The sequence below is a fragment of the Talpa europaea genome (genome assembly GCF_964194135.1).
Source record: "Talpa europaea genome assembly, chromosome: 14".
Classification (NCBI taxonomy): Eukaryota; Metazoa; Chordata; class Mammalia; order Eulipotyphla; family Talpidae; genus Talpa; species Talpa europaea.
In genome coordinates, this window is record NC_140082.1 from 67,834,666 (window position 1) to 67,857,457 (window position 22,792).

The 22,792-nt window shown below is 36.5% G+C and overlaps 1 protein-coding gene across 1 annotated transcript in view; it reads left to right on the plus strand.

Annotated features, from left to right (window-relative positions):
• Positions 1-55: 55 nt before the first annotated feature.
• FH (fumarate hydratase) overlaps positions 56-22,792 on the plus strand; it is a gene marked incomplete at both ends in the record, with an annotated part of 31,183 nt that continues 8,446 nt past the window's right edge. The window contains 6 exons of the mRNA XM_084253124.1: positions 56-187; positions 5,929-6,063; positions 14,659-14,769; positions 16,984-17,160; positions 19,921-20,103; positions 21,879-22,044. Coding sequence (XP_084109250.1) covers positions 56-187; positions 5,929-6,063; positions 14,659-14,769; positions 16,984-17,160; positions 19,921-20,103; positions 21,879-22,044 — 904 coding nt within the window. The remainder of the gene's footprint in view (positions 188-5,928; positions 6,064-14,658; positions 14,770-16,983; positions 17,161-19,920; positions 20,104-21,878; positions 22,045-22,792) is intronic.

The window sequence follows — 22,792 nt, forward strand, 5'->3', positions numbered from 1 at the left end:
CCGTGGAGGCGTGGTCACAGCCGCCCAGAAATCCTCCCCAGGTTCCCGCCGCACCATGTACCGCACACTCCGGCTCCTCGCGTCGGCCGGCCGCGTCCTGCGGGCTCAAGCCTCTGCCTCGGCTTCACCTCCCGCTCCCGGTGGCCGCGCCGTCCTCCGGTTTCGGCTCCCGCTTTCCGCTCGAATGGTGAGTGCGGGCGGCCTGCCCTCCGGCCTCCTGGGGGTGACCTTCAGCCCTCTCGCGGGCCGGGCCTGGGCCCGGGGCCGGCGGCGCGGACTCCCCGGGCCTCCCGCCGGCCCTTGGGGCGCCTGCGGGGCGGGGAGGAAGCCTCGGCTCCTGCGAGCGCTCGGGGGGCGCCGAGGGGCTGCCGGCCGGCTCCCGCCCTTTCCCGGGTGCCCCGAGGCCGGGCTGCTGGTGCGGATTTGAAGTAGCCGGTTCTCGGCGGCGCTTACTGCTGGGCCCCTGCCGGAGCGGGGTCCGCCGCGCCGGGGACAGCCCTGGGGGGTGCGCGGCGGAGAGGGCGCCCCGCTTCTGCCCGGTTGACGCTGGTCGAGAGCTGGTCTAGTCGCCTCTGGACTGTGCCTTCTTAGGTCACGACCGTGCAGTGAGCTACCTGCAGGTCTAAGTTCTTAGGAACTTATAAGATTTTTCTTCTCATGAAATTGCCTATTTAGCTTGTATATGGTTTTGCCCACTTCATTTTTCTAAAACCCTGACGTTTGAAACATGGGCAGTGTCTTGAAGCTTATTAGACAAGATTGGATACGGCCTAGCCTTTGCTTAATGTGTACAGTTTTTTCAGAAAATTCTCTAATAAAGAAGAGGTTCAAGTTCAAGTTATAACACAATGAAGGACTGACTTATTAAAAAGAACGCATTTGCTTTTCTTCTTTTTCCTGTCCCTTGTTTAAGATTTCTAGAATAACTATAAGAAAGAAAATAATCAAAATCAACAAGCAACTATGATCCAGAGACACTTTATGGGGGTGGGGGGCGGGGAAAGGAGGGATGGGGTCAAATAAGGGGGTTGTAATTGTATGGGGAATATAAAAATAAAATTTAAATTAAAAAAGAACGCTTTTGCTCTTTAGGTGTCACCTTGGTAATTATGTCTTTAACAAGCATTATATACATATGCACATATGTATATTGTTAGGAGAAATGTGGGAAATAAGTGATAGTTTTGGAAGACTTACAGTTCCCTGTTTACTGTGCTGTAGTGTAAGCTTTGCAAAGAGATGCGATTTCAAATCCTCTGCTACTCAGAGTGGAAACTTTGTACAAGTTACTTTTGTGCCTCAGTTTCTGCATGCAGAATGAAAATAATTACAGTTACCTAGCTCGTGTGAAAGTTCTTTGATCAAGTTGTGAATACTCACTATTCATGTAGTGAGGGCTCATTAATGGTTCTTATTTAGGGTATTTCAAAGGCCCAAGACATTTTTCCAGACTATAAAAACACATAATTTGATGGTGTCACTATACCTGCTTTATGTTCTTTGAACTCTGCTCTAATAATTCTGGTGCATTTTAGAGCCTTAAAAATTACTTTAAAAAATAACGTAGCGTTTTGTAAAAGGAAATAATAGGAGACTGGAGAACTGACTCTATCCTCTTGGCACAAATGTTAAAAATAGCACTGACTTTTATGGTTGGAATATAAGCTACTTTTAGATGAGGATAGATTTTGTTTTTCATAATTCTTTCTTTCTTTATTTATTTATACAAGAACCGGGGTACAGGCCAGATGGGCGGTAGGGTGAGAGGATTCACCAGAGACAGAGTGGGGAACAGAACAGGCAGACTGGCAAAATACACTGCTGAGGGGAGCAGTGGGTGAGACAGGAGAGGTCTACTTGCCATGTGGGTATCTCCGCAGCTGGCAGGGATCTAACCGGTGCTGCAGAGGCTGCAAGACAATTCATGGAGCTGAGCTCAACTGCATGTGCCACCAGGGGAGGCCCTGTTTTTCATAATTCTGAATACATCATTTACCCTCTAATTTTCTCAATTATCTGAGAAATATCTGTGTTGATTTTATTAAAGGTTTTTTATGTTGCTAAGTGTTGAGAAATTCACAAGACCCTAAATGCCCTTATTTACCTTTCATCTAAAAGAACACATGACAATTCATTCAACAGGTAGATAACATATTTATTGAATACCTGCTATGTCTGGGACCCTGTGAGTAAGACAGTTACTGTGAGGCATAGAGTTTAAAGACTGCTGGAAGCAATTGAATAAGCAAAGCAATTAAATGATCAAACAAATCAGGCACAGATAATTAGAATGTGATAAATGCTGCCAGAAGAAAAAGTACAGCGACTATAAGAATATACAATGGAGAATAGCTATGATACGGCCTTCTAGTTTGGTAGATAGATAAACTACTAATTTTAAAGTTTCTTTTCTTTATTTTGTTAATTATATTCAGGATGGACATAAAGTCTGTGTGTAATGTAATATCAGTAAATCACTTATTACATTTTTGCTAATATTTCAAGACTTGGTGGTCACCCTATATTTTATGGCCAGACAGACTTTTTCAGAAAGAAACTGAAATGCTAAACACAAATCAAATTTTGGATTTTTATATTTGGAGATAGTCTTTTTTCATGAGAAATGTCTTAATTTTCTTGAACAGTGAAATATTCTTTTAAACCACTTTAGTCTGAAAATCTAAAGCATTTTACCTTTCCTTTATTAGATGTCATAGTTTAGTTAATGGTTCTCTTACACATGTATGTGCATGAGACATGTTTTTTTGACTGACCTTTTCAGTTTAGACTGGCACGTAAATTTTTAGACCACTTAATTTCCTGAGGTTTTTGGGATTAGTAGCTATTAACATTACTGGTATTTCAAAGGTCTGTTAGCTATCATACTACATTTTGGACCCATCATACCCACTCATGTGCTCCAGGAGTGGAAATAATTGTGAATGAACGCTTATCTATCAGGAACCATGGGAAATTGCACCTTTGTGCCTGCCCCATACCTAGCTGGTTAAACTCTAACTCATGGTTTCATCCCTGAAGTGACAGACCTTCTCCTGGAATTTCTGCTCTCTGATTACAGGATAGACTATATAGATGAATATAAATGAATTTAAAATTTTCCAATATATCTTACAATATTTTATATTAAATAATTTGTATTACTTACATGTGACAATGATTAGATATATACATGTGTACATAAATATGTGTATGTGTCTATATGTGAGATGCCATTCATTACTACATTTTTCATCGTAAGCACTGATAATTTTCATAGTAATTTAGGTGAGCAGCCCTCCCCTTCTTGCGCAAGCCACTGGGAAGAGATAAGGTATATCATAATGTGGAAATGTTTTGAAAACCACACAAAAGTTTTAAAATCTCAGATGGATTTACTTGTGGATGGCAAAATCTGTGTAGTGGGTAGGTGCTAGCATTGTTGTTACTGTATTGACAGAATAGACTAACATAGAATTATTTTCATAACATTGCTTCATAAAATTTTGGTTACAGTTTTGTCTGCATAGTGTGTTTATGTATATACTCAATCATGGCCGTCTTTGTAATGAACATTTGAAAAAATTTGACAAAGTTACTAGTTCATTCCTCTGTCTGTGTATGTAAACACACCCTTACACACACTTACATACAGGTACACACACATATACTTATCTAACAGATGTTAGACCTGCATAGGCCTAGACTCTTTTAACAATTTTTCTCTAATTGTAGAGTATTTTACAGCATTTTTTCAATTTCTGTTCTACAGGTTTGTGCAAACTTTATATTTCCTGGGATTAAAATTTTCAGCTTTTTGGAATAGCTTGTTGTTAGCTGAGTTCCACAAACAATGTGCAACTTGGGAATGCCATTGCAAATTGAAAATATTTATTTTTCATAAGTACAGTTTATTTTTGAAGCATTTGCTGAGATTGCATTTCAGCCATAGTTGACATATGTACATTTTAAGAGGTCAGTGTCAAATTGTAATTAAGTGATTTTTGAATTAGGATTTTTTTTTTAGCTGAAAATCATAATTTATTCATCTAAATCTTTAATACATCTAAGTTTTATTCTAGCAACCTGTTCTTTGATGAAAATTTAATAATTTTGATTATAAAAAGTTTTGCAAATTTAAGGCACCTGATTTTACAAATGTTTCATGGGAACCAATCTCCTCCCTTTGGTGCGCTGAACTCCGTTGCTTTCCCATATGATGATGATGAAGAGAAAGAACCTACTTCAGGTTTCCAAGTATCACTGCTGCGATTGATAGTGTTGTTGGGCTAAGGTATATTTCAACCTATAAAAATACTAGAATATCTGAAACAAAGATCATAGACTGTGTGGTAGGCTGGATCAAGGCGATATAATAGTGCAGACATTTTCACTTGTGGGTTGGAGATATAAAACCTCACTTGCTTTTAGTTTATAGGGTAAGAATCTGATTGCCTACTGCTCTCTGTTAGAGAAAAACCTAACCATATAGCTGTAGCTCCTTTTGTTTTGCAGGGTAGGGGTACAACTCAAGGGCTTATTATGTGCTGGTCTGGATTTACTCCTCTGTTATTTAGCTTACAGAAGTAATGATAAAGTAAATCCAAAAGTTTTTGGAATTTGACAGGCCCACCCATACCGCTGTGCAACCTTGCTGATAATGCTGACATTTTATCTTTATAAGTCTCAGTGTCTCCTTCTTTAAGGTAGGGTTAGTAATAGTAAAATTATCCATAGTGGTTGTGAAAGTCAAGTAAGGTAGTAGAGTAAATGCCAGAGTGTGATTATATTTATGAGCTGCTTCCCCTTATTAGCTGAGGTCAGCCCTCTGTAGACTTTTAGGCCTAGAAAAAAATGTACTTCTGGGGCCTCCCTGGTTGCACAGGCAGTTGAACACAGTGCTGTGATGCTTTCCACAACCTCTGCATGCAGATTCGATCCCAGCCGGCCAGGGAGATACCCATGTGGAGCAGCAGACCTCTCCTGGCTGGCCCGCTGCTCCCCTCAGCGGTGTATTTCAGTAGATCTGCTTGTTCTGCTCCGCACTCTGTCTCTGGTGAATCCTCTCACCCTCCCTCACATCTGACCTGTATCCCAGTTCTTGTATAAATAAATAAATCTTTTAAAAAAACCAAATGTACTTAATTAGTTATATTCCTATTTTCTTTCTTTTTTTTTTTAATTTATTTTTATAGAGGCATGCTTTATTTATTTATTTGTTTGTTTTTGTTTATGCATGCACTGGGTACAGTCAGAAGCACGGGAGGGTGAGAGAATTCACCAGAGCCAGAGCAGGGAGCACAGCAGACAGAAGGACCGAAGTACACTGCTGAGGGGAGCAGCGGGCAGCAGGAGAGGTCTGCGCGCCATGCGGGACCCTCCTCCGGTGGCCGGGAGCAGCCGGGGATCGAACCGGCACCTTGGGCAGCTTTGCAACCCAGCGCTCAACCGCTGCGCCACCATGGAGGCCCAGTTATATTCCTATTTTCACATAGATACAACATTTCTCTTTACATGCAGTAGAAAAGACTGTATAGGTTTACATCTGCAAAATCTAGATGATTTTTATTACGCTATGTGCAAAGTATTTGTACATACCTAACTTTTGTTTAAATAAGTAATATTTATAAATTTTAAAGTATTGTTCTTTGACGATTTTGTGAAACTCTCAGTACAGTAAGTATTAACGTAAGTACATTAAATTTGTCAAAGCTTAATTAATAATTAATATTCTAATTAAAAACAACTGCTATTTTTACTTCAAAGACTTTCTTTTTGTCATCTATGTAGCGTATGAAGTCTACAATCTGTCTTTAATATATGCTTTTGTCTTTGTGGTACTTTAAGCTTCTTTTCCCTTACAACTAATATGATGCTGTTGTTTTTTGTATTTCCTTTGAAGTTCTAACAGTATCTTGTCTTTATCTTTAGGCAAGCCAAAATGCCTATCGGATAGAATATGATACTTTTGGTGAACTTAAGGTCCCAAACGATAAGTATTATGGTGCCCAGACTGTGAGATCTACAATGAATTTTAAGATTGGAGGTGTGACAGAACGCATGCCAGTAAGTGACTTTTGTGGAAACATTGCTTTATTTTGGATGACTTAAACTATTGAGATTAGTCACTTAATTTTATAGATAAATATTTTTCAATGTTAAAATATAAAGTAATTAGAGAACTGACTTTGTGAGTAATATTTTTCTCTTTTATTAAAGTGTCAAGGAACTTTTTGAAGTTTAAGTTTTTAAACTGCAACTTTGAATATTTTGAAATTTTATTTGCTAGAACTAAGTGATTTGTCTTTACATTCTTGCTGGGATTCTTCAAAAATGTAAACATTTTTAAATTTCAGTACATAGTTTTTTTAAAAAAAACAACTTCAAAGAAATTAGATTTTTCTTTCATATTATGCTTTCCATCCAGCCTGGTTTAGCTTTTCAGAAAATCATACATAAATACATAAAAATATCCCTTACGCATATAATAGATAATATGTAACAATGTATTCAGTGCTACATGAGTAACTAATGATTTGAAAACGTTCTACCGTATTTCATTAAATCTAAGGTGACGTCAATTTGAAGACACATTATTGTGTAACACTAAGAAGGCTGCCAGTAAAAACTGTGATATCACTTTTAAGATGAATCTAGATTTTCAGAGATGATTATGATATAATTGATAAATTCATGAAAATACATTACATTTCCTACCAGAGTATGAGAAATAGTCATGCGGGAATGCAGGAAAACTAGAAGTAGTCAGGTTTTTTTCCAGTGAGATATTTGAATATAATTTTATGGTAATTTTTAACTTTCATATTGTAGCTCATTCCTAAGCTTTCAAGGCTAAATTTTGATAGGTTTACATAATTTCATGACAGGCAGCTGAATCATCTTTGAAGATAATCTTCTTGTTATTGTCATCTGCAGCTAGTTTGTGGATGAGGTGACAGTAGGGTTACACTACATGGTTGGATCACAAAGGATAGCAACTGATCCCAACATGTTCTCATATGGTTCAACTCTCGAGAAAAGGAGGTAGGTGCTAACCAACAATGGTAGGAGTAACCATGGCTCATATTTTGATTGAAATTCAACCAAAACAGCTCAAACCCCAGGGACTAGGATGGACCTAATTGGTGGTGGGTTCTCATCTGTGTGCACTTAAGAATGCAGGACATGACATAAAAGCAGACAGGTGATGAGAAAGGGCTCTAACAGGTTTAATTTATACAGGGAATGGGAAAAGGGAGTGCTTATAGAGGGTACTTTTAGGCTGGCATGTAGAGAGATGCCATCTATCCTACCCCAGATAGTGTCTGGTGAGCAGAGACCAAGGTCCAGGCCAAAACTGCATCTATTAAGCTGCCAGCTGCTCCGCAGATCTCCCTTTTCCCAAGTGGTTTTATTGCCAAAGCACCAGCAGCTTTTTACCTGCCTCAACCCTAACTCCACCATTTTTCCTCATGGGGCCCTGTTCAAGGGTTGGACTTTGGAAAGCTCCTCATTCTACCATCAAGTTGACTGTGAACATCAGTCACTAGCTTGGAGGTTGATTTTCACTGTTCCTATTACAATTTCCCTATTTTGAATTTTTGTCACCATTTATGTGGTAATGAAAGCTAAATGCTAGAGTATGGACTCAGAAGACATTTTCATTGGGGTTCACAGGAAATTGCAGTCACCCTAGGGTGCCTCCCTTAGCCAAATCAGTATGAGAAGAGGAAGCCATTCTATTCCTATACTGTGGATCCTCAGTAACCTCCCCAGGAGAGCAACTAACTTCTTTAGAGGGAGACTATTGGATTCAAAGTTTCCAGTAAAAGAAATAGTCACATTTTTCTATATAACTTTGCTTTGATTTAGTTTTTTTTGTTCCAAGTCACAGATCCCACTCATGTAGCTTTTGATTTTCCTTTTCATTGCACATAAGGCCAGTCCCTATAAATCTTCATTTTGTGTGTGGTTAGAAATGAAAGTCTCCTTATATTTACTGTAGTCTATGTGATCTGGGAGATACTTCTTCCCAACTGCCATATAATCTTCAGGAAACTCCTTCACGTTCATCAGTGATCTAGAATATAAAAATGGTACCCAGACTTGCATCTCTTGATGTGAATAACCCAGCTACTTTGTGTGATGAAACTTGAATTCACTTTCAGTTGAGTTCCCAAAATAATTTGAGATGACAGAGAAAGACATCAGGTGCCCTCAAGGGCATGATGGTAATAATTATAGAGAAGACCACATTGATTAAGAGACCTTAATAAGAGGGGACCTAAATAAACAGGCTTGGAGTTTGACTGCTCATCCCTTGGGCCCAGCCACATTGTGAAGCAGCATGATTTATTATTTATATAATAAAGTTGATCATTCCCTAACATGATTATTATACATTTATTTATTTATATTTTCATCTTAGGCCAGGGAGTTCAACCTGTTTATTTCTACTTTTCCATCTTCTAGCAATGCCTGGGAAAAGTAGATAATTAATAAATATTTATTGAATTATGTAATTCACTAAACTATCAATATTCTATTATTTGACTAAGTTTTTATATATAATGTTCTCTTTTTCTCTACATTTTTATGATACAAAAATTAAAATTGTAAATTTTAAATATTTTCTTTGCTCAAATTAGTGAAAATTGCAAAAATAAAAGGTAGGAAGAAAGAAGAGAGGGAGGGAGAAAGAGAGGAAGGAAGGGCAAAAAGAATAGCTTGGCCACAGAGATGCAAGCTTTAAAAAATTAAGAAAAAAAAAATCAAAATTAAGTGACTGCTGGGACATTGTAAAATTGGAAAATGTCATAAAGTGGAATTATGAAGTAATTGTTGAGAAAGAAGAGTGAGTGAAAATATATCACCCCTCCCCCTGCCAGTATCATTGTATAGAATCACCTGCTTGTAACTATTTTTCTCCTGGGTTTCTTTCAAAATCTTTTTTTTTTTTTTTAATTTATTTATTTATACAAGAACTGAGGTTTAGGCCAGTGGCGCTGTGGGAGGGTGAGAGAATTCACCAGAGACAGAGCAGGGAGCAGAACAGGCAGACTGAAATACATTGCTGAGGGGAACAATGGGTATCACAGTGCTGCATTCAACCCGCTGCACCATTTGGGGGGCCCAGTTTCTTATAAATTCTAAAATGTCCTTTACTTCATTGAACTGCATATAAAGGAGACTAGTTATGGTATTTATTTTGGAACCAGAGTGGTTTTGAATCCTCACTTACACACTTTTTAGCTGTGGAGTTGGCAAATAATTTACTTTAACCTTTTTAGTCTCAGATTTCATATTATTAAAATAAGGATAACAATAGCTAACTCAGAGTGTTGCTGTGACTATTAAATGTGGTAAGTCATATAAAGCTGATTACTACCAAGTTAATTAAAAATAACTGGCATTTTTATTGTTATAAGTAATGTTCTAGAAAGATACATAATGAAAATTCATTCTAAAACGAATAAAATTGCTCTTTTCCATTGGTAAAAGACCTCATGGCCTAGGGGAACAGTAGATTAGGGGACATTAAGATGTGGAACCTCTGTCACCACTGCCCAACATTATTAACTTGATTGTGTATTGGCATCAAATCCTGAGTTTAATCTATAAGTTGTCAAATGTTGGTACAAATAAAGAAATTAACATGTTGTGTGCACTTATTCTGTATTAGGCACCATTTAAGCTGCAATACAAGTGTTATCTCATTTAATTTGCTTCTCATACAGACCCATTTGGTCTGTTTCTAAAGGAGGTAGACATAACTCAAAATAACAAATTAACCTTCCCCAAATCATGCCTATAGTTATGGAGATTTGGAATTTGAAACCAGGACCATCTAGCTCAAAATTGCATTCTGTTTTTATTTTCACACACTTCCATGCCTGGAATTCACTGAATTTTGCTCTAATTCTGAAACATCTGTCTCAGGAATGAGAAATCAAGTAGAATTGATTGATACTCAGAAAGTAGCAGAATGCATATGGTGAAATGCAGATGTGGTCTACAATCCCAATGTTTTTTACCCAAGTAAATGTATTTACTTTAACAACTTATTTTAGAAGTATATGTTTCTTTTCTTCTATAGAGGAGCACAAGAGATTAATTTTATTCTACAAGTCTTCAGATTAGGCTTTCTACCGGGTATTACATAGTTGACTAGGAGTAATCCAGTACTCCAAAGCAAGGGAATTTTTCCTTGTAGGGTTTAAAAGAAATGACGTATATACGCAAAACAATGGCCTCTTACACCCACACTTTTAAATTGATGCATAATTGATAGCTGATTGTGTATAAAACTATTTGATACCACTTAAAGATATGATGATTTGTTATATATCAAGGTATTTCACAGAATTCAAGCTCAGGAGTGAAACAAGACTTCAAGCAGAGGACTCAGTTAAAATAGGGAAAGTACTCAGGAATCCACTCTATTTTATCTCTGATTCTGTGATATTGTGAAATTGTGAAATAGCTTTCTGTTTCTATGTTCTTTGTGTGAAATATGGCTGTATAAAATAAGTGTTCATGTTCCATTTTGGAACGTATAAATTTCTAGCCACTTAAAAAAAAAAAAAGTTTCCAGTAAAGCATCTTACTCTTCCTTTTCTTCCCTTGTACAGCTGCCAGGGTAAGGGGAAGACTGCTCCCGTTTTGTGCCATCAAATTTTGATCCATCAATAGAACATTTTCCCTTTAACTTTAGTACACAGGCTAAACAGTGTTACATTTAAAAGCCGTACACTTCCTATACAGTGATCTACACTGAACTTGTTCCATTCAGCCTGAATTTGTCTTTTTGAAAGTAGACTTCTGGCCAGAGTAAAAGGCTTATTCCTGTCCAACTGAAAACAGTTGTGGAAAATGTTTAAATACACACCCAAGAAAATCCCCAGAAGCACAAGTCCTAAACTAGAGGTTGAAAATGGCTTACAAGTCTATGCCTACAGTACCTCCCAAAAGGCCAAAATCAGCTGCAATATGTCAGACTTTACCAGAGCAACAAAACCAAAAAACAAATCAAACACAGAACTTGAAGTAAAACCAAACTCCTCTAAATTAGAGACAGAAATATCCCACCATGTGTCCAGCAATTGCAACGTGCTTATGGTGGCCAATGAAATGGGTGTCCCTTTGTTACCAGAACCCAGCCGCCTCAGCGGTGGGAGCAGGCAGCAGCAGTGTTCTCTCACCCTGCTGCTCCACCACAAGTCAATTGTGACAATTGCTCCTCAGAACCCTTTTATGTAACTTGTGTACTTCCTGGATGGTGGAATGGACCAATCAGTTGTCATCTGTGAGCTGATTGGTGCTAAATGGGCCAACCGGCCACAGGATTGAAAAATGGTCCAATCAGACTTGTGGGCTGAGCACCCTGAAAGAGGAATAAGCCAGGGTTGGAGGGAGCTGAAAGGGGAAATGATGCCAGCTCCTTAACAGGAGAGTTCCAGCCCCCTAAGAGGATAGAAGACTCCAGCCCCCGAACAGGACAGATGGTTCCAGCCTCTGAAAAAAGGAAGAAGAAGGAAGGGGAAGACTCCATTCCTGGCCTCCATGAAAGATGAAAAGAGCATCCAGCAGCCGACCTCCGAAGAGCCAAGAAAAGCAGATATCTGTCAGAGGCCCTGGGCCTTGTGTCTCAGAGTTGTTTGTTGTTGGTATAGACTAACTCACAAAGAGCTGTTAACACTTGGTGTCTCTGACACCATCTCTGAGGGACCATTTAGTGATCAACATGACCGGCCAGTGCTGTCCAGCACTCCTGGTGACCAGTAGTGACCATCATTGATGCTATCTGGGTGAGCTATCCAGCCACTTGTGGCCACGGTGAGCTCTTTGTTTCCCCTCTTTGTAAAATAAACCCTATGGATGTTTCTGGACCCTGAGGTCTTGCAATTGTGTACAAGGGTGAGAACCCACAGATAGCAACCTCTCCTCTTCTCGGGCACTGTCCTTTGTTTGACTATAACTGTGTGGGTATTGTATTGCTATAGCCCTTGGTTTTGATTTTTGGCTCTTTGGCCTTTGAGGCTTTTTGGCAGTTCTCTTGTCTTAGAGCCCGGGCAGGTGGGTGGCTGTTTCATCCTTCCATCTGGCCTCCTGCCTTGTTGCTTCTGACAGCCCCTATTTCACTTTGAGCTATCAAACTATAGGTGTCTGGCTTGAAGTTGGGTATCAGGCTGAAACAGGACAAACCCAGGGACCACAGTTGACCCAGTTGGTGGGTCCTCACCCTAATGCAAAACACAGGACCTGACTGAAAGGGGGACACATGGTGAGAAACACTGTAACCAGGTTGATTTACAGAGGGAGTGAGAAAGGGTAGAGCTGAAGTTGTTTTGTTTGGTATGTTTCTCTATATTCAACCCACATATGAGTGCGGTCATATAATTTTTGTCTTTCTCCTCCTAACTTATTTCACTTAGCATAATTTGCTCAAGTTCCATCCAAGTTTTTGCAAATAATAAGATTTCATCTGAGTGGTACTTCATTATGTAGCTATACCATGTGTTTTTCCATTCATCTGTTGATGGATAGTTAGGTTGTATTCTTCTCTTGCTTATTGTGAATAATGTTGCAGTGAAGATAGGGGTGCATATATCTTTTCAAATTATTGTTCTTATATTCTTCAGATGAATACCCAGAAGTGAAGTAGATGAATTATGTGATACTTCTTAATTTTTTGAGAAATCTACGTCTATTCTATTTTCCACAGTGGCTGCACAGTTTAGATTGCCACTAACAGTGGATGAAGATTCCCCTTTCACATCTTCAGCAACACTTGTTTCTTATGTTTTTGATAATAGTCATTCTAACTGCTGTGAGGATATCTCATTACACTTTTGATTTTCATTTCCCTAATAATAAGTGATGATTACCATCTTATGCCTCCTGGTGAACTGTCTATTTAAATTTTGTGCCCATTTTTTAAATTGTGTTATTTGTTATTTTTGAGTTGTTTGTATATATATTGGATTTTAACCACTTTATTGGTTGTATGATTGGTAAATATCCTTTTTTGTTTGTTTTTTAGAGAAAGAAAACATTTATTAAGGAGAAAAGGAACAGAAATAAAGTAGGACTCCCAGGCTGGTGGAACCAGGCCAGGGAGGGGCAAGTGAGCCCTGATACATATAGTCTTCCATTCAGTTGGTTGCCTTTTTCATTTTAATGATTTTGTTGTTGTTGTTGTTGTGCGGAAGCGTTTTAGTTGGTAGTAGTATCATTTTTTTGGTACTAGTTCTCATTTGTTTTCATGTTTAAAGTTTTAAAGTTTATAATCCTGTATCATTTGTCTGCATTTCATTGGGTCAAAACACATTTTAATTTTTGTTTCTTAAAATATAGAATAAAAATGTTTTACGTTTCTTTTCTGTTTCGCCTACAAGTTACACTCACTCACTGGCTTAGGTTTAACGTGTCTTCTCTTTGCTGTTTTTATTTGCTTTTCTACTTTAATTCTTCTCCAAAGACTTTAGTTTTTCTTATAAAGATTTATTTTTATATGCATACAAACTGGGGTATAGGCCAGAGGTGTGGGGGGGTGAGAGGATTCACCAGAGACAGAGTGGGGAGCAGAACAGGTGGATCTACTGAAACACACTGCTGAGGAGAATCGCAGGCAAAATAGGAAAGATCTACAGCTCCATGTGGGTTAGCTTACTTGCTAGAATTTGAACTCAGACCACAGTGGCTGGCAATAGCTTGATAGTGCTGAGACTTTAAACCCTGTGCCACCAGGGAGGCCCCCCTTTTCTTTAATAAATTCTCCCTCTTCCTGTCTCCTTCCTGCATTTTACCTATTCAAATTTAGAATGGCATCTGTACAACAAATCTGTCCTATTAATCTGTTATTAATTTTGACAAGAACACATAGCTCACTTATTTTGCAGAAACCAAGTATCATTTCATTGAAATCTCATCAAATGTTTTTATTTATTTATTTATTTTTTTAATTTGGTGAGGTGATTTAGAATAGAAACTGAACAGATGTTAAAATATTGTGATTATATATATCAGAAGTTAACAACTTTAAGTCTGCAGAAGGTTGGGTGGTTCAAAAATAATATTTCTGAGAGAAATTTCCACTGATAATATCAAGTAATTAGGATATCATGTTTTTTTTTTGGCTGTTGGATGAAATAATGCCTATTCAGCAACTGATGATTTCACTCTAAATGACAATTTCTATGTTACTGATTTTTTTTTTTTTTTCAGTGAAGAAGGGAAATTATAAGGTAGCCTGGGATCCAGTGAGGGAAAATAATGGTGCTTTCTAGTGAAATGCTCGCTGCTTACTTTTACATATATAATACAAGCACATATGCATTGTGATCAATTATAAAAATAGGTGCAATCCTACATTATTTATATGTGATTATGTGTGTGGCTGTATAAAATATGTATATGTATGTGTGTAAGGCATATATACATATATAGTCAATTTATTTTTGTTCAGTTCCCTAAACAAATAGATGAGTGATGATTCTTGGTTCATTATATACCTATCTGTATTCTTTATATCCTAAACATTTTGGGATCATAGTATTTCTTAAGTTACTATTTATGTGCACATTGCCCCCTGTATAAAACAATAAATTTTTATGCTTAAGTAAGATTGAAAATTTGAGACATTTTTCTGGTTAATTTTAGATCCCAGTTATTAAAGCTTTTGGCATCTTGAAGCGAGCAGCTGCTGAAGTAAACCAGGATTATGGTCTTGATCCAAAGATTGCTGCTGCAATAATGAAGGCAGCAGATGAGGTAGGTGGTGATAAATGTGTTTACTTAATGCCATCAGACATGGATCATGACAAGCTCTGGCATGAGGACAAGGGCACTGTGAATTATTGGGTTGATGATTTCAAGGCAAGATGGCAGCATTATTATTTAGTGAGGATATTCATATGATGCTTAAAATGTGGCAAAGTTCTGGATGCTTTTGTATCTTTTAATTCTTTTGACTTTTCTTTTTAATTGTTAAATGAAAAATAAAGTGCCAAGAATACTTAGACAAAGAGTTTATTAGATAATCAAAATGAGAATTCAAACCTGGGAAGCATTCCAACACACTTTACTCTGAGAACTGTTCCAAATTGTAAGTTTCAATTTAGTTATATAGCCAGAAACAGTGAGTCATTAACATCAAGAAAATAACTGTTCTTGGTAGGAGGGGCTCTAGACGTTATATTGTCCCTATCCAAAGATAAGGTAATGTCAGAAGGCCATGAAGGCATGGGATCCAATGAGAGAAAGTAATGGTTCTTGCTGGTCTCCTCCCTCTGCTAGGAAGTAAAGACTGGATGCCCATTGTTAAATCTTTTTTTTCCCCCCTGAAAAAACTGATTTATACCTTCAAGTAGTAGATTTTTTCATTCAAGAAGTGGAACCTATGAAGATGTCTTATTGTTTGCCCAGCAAACCAGGGGCTTATGTTTACATAATTTATTCAGTTTAAAGAAAACTTTGTGAAGAGATACTTTCAACTTACATATCTGATTTCTTATTTTTTTTTTTTTAAAGATTTATTTATTTATGCATACAAGAGTTGGGTCACCGGCCAGACATGCAGGGGGTGAGAGGATTCACCAGAGACAGAGTAGGGAGCAGAATAGACAGATTGACTGAAAACACTGCTGAGGGAAGCAGCGGGAGAGACAGGAGAGGTCTGCTGCGCCATGTGGGCTGCTCCCTCGCCAGCCAGAGATCGAACTCTTGCTGCAGAGGCTGTGGATTGCTTCATAGTGCGGTGCTTAACCCCCTGCACCACCAGGGGAGGGCCTGATTTCTTATTTTTTATATAGAAGTGACTTCTTTTAAAATTAGTTGGTTTGATAATATGTATGAAGAATGTAATTTCACTAATCCATTAATCTTGAAGCAAGTAGAGAACATGGTTTAAACACTACACAATTGTTCGTTGCAGTACTATATAATATTTATAATGATAACATATTAGGTTGTATCCAGCCATAACAGCTGCCTATTTATAAAGTCATAGGAAATTAGTGTTTTAAGAATGTCATAAAATAAAACCTACCATATAAAGAAGTAGGAGAGAAGGGGATGTAGCAAAATATATGTATGTTGTTATTTTAATTTTGTTTAGGAAAAATCAACAGAAAGCATTTGTTTTTTCATATATGCATATACACATCCTTGCTTGAAGTAGAGACTGGAAGGATATACCAATATGTTAATAATCATTATTCCTGAAAGGAGAACTGTGATGACTTACAGTTTTCTCAGTTCTCAAAGTTTTCTACACTGATCATCTGTTATTTTTTTGTGTAGCTAGGAGAAACTTTAAAGTGATAGATTTTACTTTAATAGAATTCTAAAGTGCAATGCAGATTATTTTTAAGCTAAAGTCACTCTGGTAGATTAAGCATCCACATGTGGAAAGCTTACAAGTCAAAAATTAACACATTAGCTGAAAGTAAAAAACATGAAAAAATAGGGGCAAATCTGGACCTTGTTTTGTCTTTGTCCTTGGAAATTGCTATTCATTAGACATCTGTGTGATTAAATAGCTTCAAAGTCCCTAATTCATTATCATGCTGACTCTGGCTATAACATCCATTGACTGTTCCTGCTGAGCACCAACAATAAATGTAGATGAAGACTTCATACATTTACCAGCCTTAATAGGTGATCCTATCCGGATATTATCAGAGAAAGCAGTTGGAGAAATAGAAAAAAGTTTACTGTGATTTTCATTTTGAAATCACTGAAATTGTTATACAATTCAGAGTAATTTTTCACTTTTTAAAGTAGCAGTTATTGAAACAAAGTAATGTCACAGAAGCTTCAATTTACTAGATAGCCATGAACTTAGTGGTCCTAGCAACAAATCATTTAGCTTATGAAAAATGTGAACATCTTTTAAAAAGTATATAATCATAGTTAATAAAATAGCTAAATAAATATTGACTATTTTTATTTATAAAAATTCATTTTTAATATTTTTTTCTTCAGGTAGCTGAAGGTAAATTAAATGATCATTTTCCTCTTGTGGTGTGGCAAACTGGATCAGGTACCCAGACAAATATGAATGTAAATGAAGTCATTAGCAACAGAGCAATTGAAATGCTAGGAGGTGAACTTGGCAGCAAAAAACCTGTGCATCCCAATGATCATGTTAACAAAAGCCAGGTAAGTATATATATTCTTTTCTTTGTTATAAATTGAAAAGAATCCTGAGATTTTTCTTGTAAAATAGGTAGCCTTTTTGACAGGGAGGATTCTCTCTGCTTATACTGTTTAATGAAAAAGACATCTTATTTGCTGTCCTTATTTCTTCTAGGAATCTTGGCTCTAGCTCTTATACTTTATAAAAATCACTTGTAAGACACCTAAGTATAATACATATGCATATTTTATTATCTGAATTATTTTTTTAACTATTCTATTTTGAAATAATTTTTTATTTTTTGAAGAATTGCACTGATATCTAGGAGTTCCTCTGTCAGCTTCCCTAAATGTAAATATTTTATATAACCCTAGTACACTTACTGCCTAAGAAATAAACATTGGTACAATACTTTTAACTAAACAGACTTTTTAAGGATTTCCCTAATTTTCCACCAATATCCTTTTACTTCATGATTTTGGCTATGCTACCTTTTGCATTTAGTCTTTGTATACCCTTAGTTTCCTTCAGGCTATGTCAGTATTTTTTGTCTTCCATGAAAATTAGTGGTCAGATATTTTGTAGAATCTCCCTCAGTTTGGGTTTGTCTAATGTTTTCTCATGATTCGATTAAGACTGTGGATTTTGGGCCTCCCCCATGGTCTAGGGGTTCAGTCTCAGTGCTATCACTCCCTGCTACAGCCTGAGTTTGATCCCTGGTCAGGGAGCTAACCCACATGTGGTGCAACAGACCTCTCCTGTCTCGCCCGCTACTCCCCTCAGTAGTGTATTTCGGTGGATCCTCCTGTTCTGCTCCCAACTCTGCTTCTGGTGTATCCTCTCATCTCCTGCACCTCTGACCTGTACCCCAGTTCTTCTAAGCAAAAATAAATAAAAAATTGAAAGAAAAAAAAAGGCTGTGGATTTTGGGCACAACTATTAATGGAATGAAGGATTCTTCTCATATTACACCAGGGGTTCATGACAGCAACATGACAGTACTGGTTGTGTTAACTCTCGCTTGTTTAAGATGGTGTTTGCCAGCTTTCTCTGCTATAAAGTTACTGTTTTTCCTCTTCTCTTCTCTCTTACAATTGAGTCTCTAAGTTCTGCTTCTACTCCAGGTAGTAAGTACACTTACTATGCTTTGCTTCCCAGAGAGAGAAATATCAAGAAATGTGTTGATGTAAGTTAAAATTACCATAGTAATTAATAGAGAATTTTGAGGCTATGAAAATATCCTCTCAATTCTTCAACTTTTGCCACAGATTTTAGCATTCATTAGTGGATCTTGCCTATAGCAGTTACTACTGGTGTTTTAATACTACTGGTGTGGTGTTTTAATAGTGATTTTCTATTCCCCTCATTCTTTCTACATTTGTAATTGAAAATTTTTTGTAAAGATTAGTTCTCTCCCTCCACCTCATTTAGTTATTTATTCAGTCACTTGCTTTGTGTATATTGGTATGGATTTTGGATATTTATTTTATTCTCGGGGTTGTAATACAGTGCTTTTTTAAAATCAGATTATCAGTTCCAGTTTTGGGAGCCCTATCTGTTGACTTCTATGTCTTTCAGAAAATCTCACCTTTTTTTTTTTTTAAGTATGTCTTTACTTCTTGCACAAACACTCCAAGCACCTTGTATTTTCCTACCCCAGACTCCATAATTCAACCATAATTTCCCAGGGAACTTTTAGAGAGTCTCATTGGAAAAAGACATTTAGAAACCAAGATTTTGGTGCTAGGTATTATTTAATATATTTTTCACTTTTAAAAGGGGATACTTTTTCATATAAATTCATTGTATCAAGGATTATTCAAACCCAATCATAATCTTTCAATATGAAATTATCCTTTATATATATTCTGAAATCCATTTCAAAATCATCCAGTGCATATGGTTGGATAGAGGATTATATAGTTATTATATAGTTATTATTGTATAGTTATATGTATATTACATTATATAGTATCTGTTAATATATAATATACATACTATATAATATATACTGTACTATTACATAGTTACAGTGATATAAGATTGTCTATATTGATAATTACTTAGTAAGTATATGTGTGTTGATAATGTCATTCAAATAATGAATATGTCTTTTTAAATGGCATCATAATTAAAAATTATGAGGTTAAAGTTGCAGAAAGAACATAGAATTTGCACTATCTGGTCAGGTCAGTTTTGCCAGCTCCTAAATATTTTGGCAAGTCATGTAATTTTTTTAAAGCTCGATTCTTTTAGTTTTAAGTAGTTAAACCTACCTCACAAAAATATCTTAAAATTTATAAATGAAGAAATATTTGTATAAGACTATGTATTGTGTGACTATATTTCTGCTTTCCTTACATGAAGTTGTTAACTGTACTTATCTCTTGCTTAGTAGCAGGCAGATTTAATAATAATATAAAATACATTCTGTGGGGGGGGTGCAGAAGGGGAGGGATTGGGGTCAGAATGGGGGGGTTGCAATTGTATGGGGAATATAAAAATAAAATTTATTATTTAAAAAAAATAAAATATTAAAAAAATAAAATAAAATACATTCTGTGTAGATGGTGTATATAATATAGTCCTGACATCATTCTATGTAAGAAACTAGGTTGTTTCTTGCTTAATTCTAAATGACCTGTGACTTGATACACATAAATGTATTTGTGTACTAAATGTACTAAGTTTTGAGTAGTCATTTAGTGAATTTTTCATTGAGACTTCCAAGTTGTTTTTTGTTGTACCTAATGTTTTACATTTCTTTTGTAAATTTCCAACAGAGCTCAAATGATACTTTCCCCACAGCAATGCACATTGCCGCTGCAATAGAAGTTCATGAAGTATTGCTACCAGGACTGCAAAAGCTACACGATGCTCTCAATGCAAAATCTAAAGAGTTTACTCAGATCATCAAAATTGGTCGTACTCATACACAGGATGCTGTTCCACTTACGCTTGGCCAGGTATGAGTACATTTGATTCAGTTTAGGGGTGGCACAAATGTCCAGCATGTTTCTTTCTGTATCACACAAAGCAGAGTTTTTGACACTCAGTGACAGATTGTGCTGCATTAAGAAATCAGTAATTTTTGTTCATATCCACTTAGGGAAAGAGCATAGCATGTTGACAATGAGCCAGACTCTGAGTCTTACTTTTGCTATATACAAGCTGTTGAACCTTAGGAAAATTATTAAGCCTTTCTGTGATAAATGAAGAAAATAGGGTGGTTGTGAGGTTCAAATAAACTTAATTCTTATAAAGTGCTTAGAGCCAAGGTAAGCATATGTTGGTGTTAGCTATGATCATTATCATTTTTATATGTAGCATTATAATTTGTAAGGAAATACAGGTTGTCTTTGAAACTTTCATGTGTAACCTGTTGGAAAGTGCTATGGTCAGTTCATTTGTATCATTACTCAACCACCTGTGTAAAATCACTATTCTGCCTGTTATGACAGGAAGTTATATTTTCCTGTTTGACTATTTTATTTCAGCACTTATACTTGTTTTTATTGGAATTATCTTTTGAGTTCATGTAGTATTTTCCCCAATGAAAATATATTTCTGAAGTGAATCCAGCTGGCATATGCATGAGTGATGTGAGATAGATCAAGTCTACCAGAAAGGACTTATATCTTCTAAAATGTTTTATTTGGAACAGCTTGAAAGCATGTTATTAATCCAATTATTTATGGTTTTTCTGTGTTTTTAGGCAGAAAAAGCACATAGATTTGGTGTAACCATGTATCACTTGCTCGGATGATATACTAGTTTATAGCTTCTGTCTCCTCAAAATTCTTAGTGAGACATTTGCTGTGTTCAAAACATAATAGATCCTGGGGTTACCTTACTTAAAGTGAGTCATATTTTGGAAACTAGTGTAATTTTAATACAGAATTAAAATGCAATTGAAGCTATAGTCTTACTCTGTCCTGTTAAACTTCTTGTGCTGTTTAGCAAGCCACTGTCTTCTTTTGTCCCTGTAAAATATTTTAAACTGAGATAATATGGAGAATATTTCTATGGCTGCTTAAATTTTTGGGAGAGTTTAGTTTTTTTTTTTTTTTTTTTTTTTAGATTTATTTATTTATTTATACAAGCACTGGGTACAGTCAGAAGCGCAGGAGGGTAAGAGAATTCACCAGAGCCAGAGCAGGGAACAGAACAGGCAGACTGATGAAACACACTGCTGAGGGGAGCAGCAGGCACAGCAGGAGAGGTCTGCGCGCCAGGTGGGACCCTCTCGGTGGCTGGGGGTCAAACCGGTGCTGCAGAGGCTGCGGGTAGCTTTGCAGCCCAGCGCTCAACCGCTGCACCACTGGGGAGGCCCAAGTTTTGTTTTGTTTTTTCTCAAAGTTGTCTTGGAAACCCCAGACAATAAGAAATTATATGCAAATTAAACCAGTCTTTTAAAGTTTATTTCCTGTCTTCTTTTCTTTCAATTAAAAGAGTAGATTATAAACAAGTAGTGTGGTATCATCACTGGAAGTGCCCTGCCTTATAATAGGTTTTTTAAATCCTCATTTTTTCCTATATGTTGCTTGTCACATGAATTAAAATAGTATAAATACCACCTGTACTTATAATTTATTGCTAACTGTATTTAAATTTTTTCTACTTAATGCACTTAACTTTTAAGCCATTAGAAAATTACATATTCTGATCGCTTCTCGGCCTTTTGGCTAAGATCAAGTGTAGAAAATTACATATTCTGACCTTAATTTCCTTCTCTTCTCAGGAATTTAGTGGTTATGTTCAACAAGTGAAATATGCAACAACAAGAATAAAAGCTGCCATGCCAAGGATTTATGAGCTGGCAGCTGGAGGCACTGCTGTGGGTACTGGTTTAAATACTAGAATTGGCTTTGCGGAAAAGGTTGCTGCAAAAGTGGCTGCACTCACAGGTCATTGATAATATAAATTATTATTCAGTTTCATCTTGCTGGTCCATATGTTTTCTAGGTGTTTCTACTGAAATCTTGTGAATTTAAAGTTAAAATTATATTCTTTGACCAAACCTGTGTTTTATGTTTGTTTTTGCAATTCTAATGTTAATTCTTTTGCTTTTTAAAAAAGTTTTCCATCTGAATTCATAAAGCATGTTATTAAAGTCATATCAGTGAATGCTAACTTTACTGTTTGGTGGTATTCAATTTTTCTCTCTAAAAATATTTTGGATAGTCACTTTCAAAACGGGTGGAATCAACTGATGGTTAAGAAATTCAATGAAGGATAAATATGTTATAGATACTGACAGGATTGATTTCTTTTTTTGTCCTGTGTCATATTGTGATAATTCTTAAGAGTTAATGACCTTTTTGATTTCTCTTTCGCTTAGAAGAGAGAGTACTATATACTCTCTCTACTAAAGAGTAGTTATCATTATCTAGATGATGATAACTGTTGACCAGTTGTCATCTCCAGATAACTCTTAGGATGCAGATGTCACCAGTGGGTTAGAGTAGAGATAATTAGATAATGTCTATTATTGCTTATTAGCAGACTTGTTTTTAATAAAATTTTAATGAAGAGGAAATGCATTATAAGGGCCAGAATATGTAGATCTTTACATTTTTGAACATGGGAGAGATTGACTGAGAATATCTAACTCATTTTGGTTTCCTATACTTTTCAGAGGATATTGTGGGCTTC